Raw genomic sequence first — 5,962 nt, 5'->3', positions numbered from 1 at the left:
GACTACAAGCCTAGCTGTTTATTCCTTTCTCCAGTCTCTCCAGGAAAGGGCACAGAAAGACATAGAACTCTTGGTGCTCTTAATCACGAGCAGCACAGGGTACCAGGTGGAAGGGAGCACTTTTCCGTACCTCCTTGGGTGTCCAGAAATTAACTTCATGGTAAATGAAATGCAAGTGGGACATAAGGAGTATCTGAATCTGAAGGAGCAAGATGTTTACAGAGCCCAGGCCTTCCTGCTGCTGAAGGGTCTAACTGTAACACCCAGAGATGAAGAGCTGTCCCATAAGCAGAAGCATGAGCGTTTAGTCTTCATGGAAGGTCAGATGAAAAACTTATGGTCCACAGAGATAAAAACTCTCCTCGAAAAGCACAGTGCATGCAAAGACTGGAAGATGCTGGAAAGCGACTTGCAATCCTTCATCAGCGGGCTCTTGGACGACACGTGCGACGATCTGAAGAAGCACAGTATAATCAAAGACATGGAAGAGACTTTTCAAAGAACAGAGCCTTCCAGTCAGCCCAAGTCCAAAGCAGACGGCAGTGAATCGAAAGCCAATCAAGCCCTTGCAAACGAAGAGTTCCTCCACTTGCTTAAGCGCCTTGGACTAGAGAGTCACTACCCGAGAAAAATGGGGACAGAAGATTTCCACATCATATACAAGACATTTTTACATGACAGTCAGCCCAGCAAGGACGATGAGCTACCATTTTACTTCTTGCAGAAGCTATTAACTGTGGATTATCGGGTGAGGTACCTGACTTGCAAGGACAAGAGCAACCCAGGAGTCGCTCCTGTGCCAAAAACCACAGAGCAAGAGCACGAAGCCCTGGATTCCTTTGATGACTTTTTCACTGATCTGGAGGAAGAAGCCCCTGAATCTGCAACCGGTGACAATTGTGTGCACCCCATGGACCTCCAGATGGCCCTTTTCCATTGCGCTGATGATTTCATGAGACAGTACCTTTCCACAAAGCTTGCTTTCTGCCAATTTGCGCTACCTCTCCTGGTACCAAACCCGTGCACTTCACAGATAGAGTTCCCCCTCTGGTCCCTCAGCCAAGTAAAAAAGAGCTGGAAAGAGGCTGAGAAGTCGGGAGAGCAGGCCAGGATTAACAGTTACAAAAACAAACTCATTTATCAGGCGGAGACACCCATCGTGTCCTTCATACGCATCGGCAGTTCTCCCTCCTCTTCCAAGTCCCAGCTCCTGAATGCTCTGCTGAGCAAACAAAAGCACAACACTTTTTTCCACCGACATTGCGAAGGCAGCACCAAAAACTGTTTGCTGATGAAAGGCGTTGTGGAGATCTCCTGGTACTGTCCCCGGGGTAGCGACGATGACAGCTTTGACTGCTGTGTTGCTTTCTGTAACCTGCACGGAGACGTGAGGGATCACGAAAAGCAGCTACAGTTTTTACAGGAGATCTCTGCTGTGAACGTGGCTCTCATATCTGAGTCTGATCAGAGCGACAAGAAAGGGATGGAAATTTTACGTGGCCTGTGGCAGTCGCAAAGGCCTTTGGTTTGCCTTTTCACTGAAAAAGAGAAAGTTGCAGCTGGCCGATCTAGCCAAAACATAAAAATCGGTATCAAGAACAGAAACGAAGCAGAATTAATGGGTGAGCTGACAAAAACGATCAAGGATCTCCTGGAAGGGTCCAACGTGCTTTTCAGCCTTGACTCCTGCCGGGACAAAGCTCGCAAGCACGGGTTCTTAGTCGATGAAGACACAGACGCGTGTGTGGTAGCCAAAGGAAAGGCGAAGGCGCTGGTGAAGCTTCTGAAGGAAGAGAGGCTGTTTGAGATCAAATCCAAGCTACTGCCTCTTCAGGGAAAACTGTGGTCCACGTGGTGCAAAAAGGACAAAGAACTCACTCGCTTGCAGGAAAAGGGGAAGAGGAGCATAGAGCACCATCGGAGCCAAATCGAATCAGAGAAGTCGGCAATCAGGAGGAAGCAACTAGAGAAAGCGTTCCCCCTCAATCAGCTGATGAAATCGATCCTCAGCTTTCTCGAGTCCCAGCCAGCAGATACCAAGAAATACTTCCTGCAGTGGATGAAGGTCTTTATGGATGACCTGTCCTCCGATCGCCTGGATGAACTGAAGAGGCAGTATCACCAGTTATGGTCTCAAATCCTGGCAATAAAGAAAAGCAGTGAAAAAACCAACCTGAAACCTATGCTGCTGACTCAGTTAGATGACCTCTCCAATGAAATCAACGATTCGTCCATTGGCCTTGAGCACATCTTGAGAGAGGTAGGGCAGATTTACGAAGCTCTGGAATCAACGAACTCCAAGGATAAATGCGTTGTCAAGCTGCCTGAAATTGCAGCTGATCTGATGATTTCGGGGTATCCTATTGAGCTGATGGACGGTGATGCTTCTTACGTACCATTGCAATGGGTTGGAGCAATCTTTGACAGATTAATTGAGAAGCTAGGGGACAAACGAGTCTTTGTTCTTTCAGTGCTTGGCATCCAGAGCACGGGGAAGTCAACCCTGTTGAATGCCATGTTTGGTCTTCAGTTTAACGTCAGCGCAGGGAGATGCACCCGGGGAGCATTTATGCAGCTAATTAAAGTGGACGAGAAACTGCAGCAGGATGTGGGCTTTGATTACATGCTGGTTATTGACACAGAGGGACTTCGTGCCATAGAGATGGCCAATAAGCAGTCCCTTAATCATGACAATGAGCTGGCCACCTTTGTCATTGGCATTGGCAACATGACGCTGATCAACATCTTTGGAGAAAATCCTTCAGAAATGCAAGATGTCCTTCAGATTGCTGTGCAGGCTTTTCTGAGGATGAAGCAAGTCCGCCTTTCCCCCAGCTGCCTGTTTGTACACCAAAATGTGGGAGAAATATCTGCCAAGGAACAGAACATGGAAGGACAAAGACGTCTGCAGGAAAAGCTGGATGAAATGACTGTGACGGCCGCCCAGGAGGAATTCTGTGACATCTCCTGCTTCAGCGACGTCATCCGCTTTGACGTGAACACCCACATTCACTACTTTGCTCACCTGTGGGAAGGAAACCCCCCCATGGCACCACCCAATCCCACCTACAGCCAGAACGTCCAGGAATTAAAGAGCAAAATTCTCCAAGCTGCCAAGAAGGAGTCGCAGGGCAGCATTTTGAGGCTCTCGAGCTTGAAAATTCGTATTGGCGACCTCTGGAATGCTTTGCTGAATGAAAACTTTGTTTTCAGCTTCAAGAATTCACTGGAGATTGCTGCCTACAAGAAACTGGAAACCGCCTTTAGTCAGTGGACCTGGAAGCTGAGGAGTTACGTCTTAGACTTGCAAATAAAACTGGACAATAAAATTCGGAATGGGGAATTGCAGAACGTCACCATAGAACACCTTGCAAAACTCGTGCAAGAGACAAGCGATGCCATCGTGAAAGACATGGAGAAGTTTTTCAGCGAAGACAGAGACTGTGAGATACTGATCCAGTGGAAAAGCAGCACGGAAATGAAGCTGAACGAACTGAAAGAGTCTCTTCTTTCTGAGACGAAAAAGAAGTGTGAGAACGTTATTGAACTGAGGAAGAACCAGTGTAAACTGGATGAAAGGAAGTCAGAATATGAAAACGAGCTCCTGAAAAGGAGTAGGGAGTTGGCTCTGTCTCTCAGAGGCCAGACACTAAGTGAGAGGCAACTGAGAGACAGCTTCATTTCTCTCTGGACAAACTGGATTGCCGAAGTCTCCTCCGCAGCCCCCCCTTCGGAACAGGTTGATATCGATGTGGAAATAGAGGATGTCCTTCTAGATCACTTTAAGGAGCCTAACGTGGCCAGGCGCATCAGGACATTCCCCACACACAGAGTATTTTCTGTCGACTTGGAGAAACATGTCGCTAAGAAAAATCGTTTGCGCTTCTGGGCTACGAATTTTGCTGACGCTGACGTGAGCAGCATGCACCGCATCACAGATAACACCATAGCGTGTGTGAAGGCAAACATCAGTACGAAGGAAAAGGAGAAAAGGGATTACAGTCGAAGTTTTATTCATGAAATACTAAATGAAGTACAGAAAGGTGTGAACGCTGTCCCTAACAACGCACAATACCGTTTTAACAAAGATTACAGAATAGATTTATCCCTGTACCTGTGCCGCATGGCAGCCGAAAGGTTTAAAGACATGCATGCAGCATTCCAAAAGGCAAATGATCCAGCCGTCTACCTGGAGAGCAAGAGAGAAGATTTCTTTAAGTGTTTCCAGATTTCCTGCCAAGGATCCACTTCTATCACGACATTTGCGGTTTTCCTGTGTGACAAGATTGCACCGGCTCTCCACCAGGCGGTCTATAAGAAGACAGCTCTTGCCATAGCTCAAGACGTCAGGGATAAAATCCCAGACTTCAGTGGCAATAGACACACTCTGGAGATTTGCATACTGAGACAGCTGGCACAAGAAGAAAATTTTGACAATTTCAAGGAGTACCTTTATTTCCCAGAAGAGTTTTTCCAGAGTTACATTGAGAGACGTGTGGTGGAGTACTGCCTGGATAAGAACAGGAGGCTGGAGAAGTTCTTAAATGACTCCCTGACTCACTACTACGGAAGAATCCAGTCGGCTGTTTTTGAGTCAACCAACATTGTCAAGCACAGAAAAGACAGGAATGACAAAATCTCTCTTTGGCTGGATGAGTTCTGCAGCGCCCTTGGAGAGGTGCTAAGCTTGCCCAGGAAGGACCTGAAGGGCATTGAGCATCAGGAGGTGACAGACATAGAGTTCCTGAGCAACGCCATGGCAGAAGCGCTGGCTCCCCTGAGAGACAGCCTCAGGGAAGGCTTTGCCAGCGCCGATATGAGCTCATTTGAAAGGCAGCCTCACACGATCCTGGCCGAACAGTTTGCAGGGTGCTGGGAGCAGTGTCCCTTTTGCGGGGCTGTTTGCACAAACACCATGAAGAATCACGATGGAGACCATTACCTTGTCTTCCATCGCCCGCAGGTTTTGGGGGGATGGAGGTGGCATAAAACAGACATCCTGGACATCGATATTTGTTCCAGTAGAGTTGCGAGTGACTGTTCGTTCCTCATTGCTGCAGATACATGTATTCCCTACAGGAGATACCGGGACGCAGGACCTCCTTATTCCACTTGGAGAATTCCTGATGATCCATCCATGCAAGCGTACTGGAAATGGTTTGTGTCTCACTTCAGGACAGAGCTGGAAAAACAGTACAATGGGAAATTCCATGACAAAGGAGAAATCCCACCTGCGTGGCAGAGGATTACAAAGCAGGAAGCACTTGATGAACTGGAGAAGTCGCTATGAAGGAAGAACCACAACGGCTTTGCATTTTAGAAGAACATAGTGCAAGCCTGCCCACAAAATATCGTTGTAATGGCTACGACCTCACGCCACGTGAAGAAAAGGGTATCTGCTCACGAAGCTGGGTGGAATGAGACACGCTGCTCTGGCCATCGCTCAGAAATTCCCTTGCTTCATAGTAACGTCAGACCCCTCTTCCCTTCTTGCCGTAAACATTGACACCCGCTTTGCCCTAGAGCAAACCAGAAAAACCTCCCTGCAGCCAGCGGTCGTGTGGCCACGACTGAGACCGAGCGCCAGATGGAGAGCAAAGGCAGCGTTGGGAAGTACCCATTTTATCAGCTGCTATGAGAAAATAAGCGACGCTGGCAAAAAAATCGCTTTTGTGAAGCAAGTGCTCGCCATGCGTAAAGAAAGGGCTGCGGGATCTGGGGGCGGCTCGGCACTGGCTGCAGGCTGTGCTGCTTTGCTCGCCGGCGTTATCATTCCCTTACCGATGCCGTATCGATGAACCGCGCTAATTCGCAGATGAGTAGCTGTGCTGGCTCCGATGTCGTTACAGCAGTTACCGCAGCAGCCTTGAGGCGGTGGGTCGACGCAGGGCCCACACGTCAGGGCGAGCCCTTCCCACGCCTGGACCTGCTGACCTCTTCCTCCAGCTCTCGGCCGTCACGG

The 5,962-nt window shown here is 48.7% G+C and overlaps 1 protein-coding gene across 1 annotated transcript in view; it reads left to right on the top strand.

Moving 5' to 3' along the window:
- The window catches only part of LOC104130946 (interferon-induced very large GTPase 1), an 11,202-nt gene extending 5,255 nt beyond the window's left edge, over positions 1–5,947 (top strand). Inside the window, exon 4 of the mRNA XM_035899632.1 lies at positions 74–5,947. Coding sequence (XP_035755525.1) covers positions 74–5,290 — 5,217 coding nt within the window. The 3' untranslated portion in view covers positions 5,291–5,947. The remainder of the gene's footprint in view (positions 1–73) is intronic.
- Positions 5,948–5,962: the final 15 nt, after the last annotated feature.

This window comes from Egretta garzetta, unplaced genomic scaffold (genome assembly GCF_000687185.1).
Source record: "Egretta garzetta isolate BGI_Z169 unplaced genomic scaffold, ASM68718v1 scaffold520, whole genome shotgun sequence".
Classification (NCBI taxonomy): domain Eukaryota; kingdom Metazoa; phylum Chordata; class Aves; order Pelecaniformes; family Ardeidae; genus Egretta; species Egretta garzetta.
The sequence above is the reverse complement of the archived record's forward strand: the minus strand, read 5'-3'. Positions and strand labels throughout refer to the sequence as shown.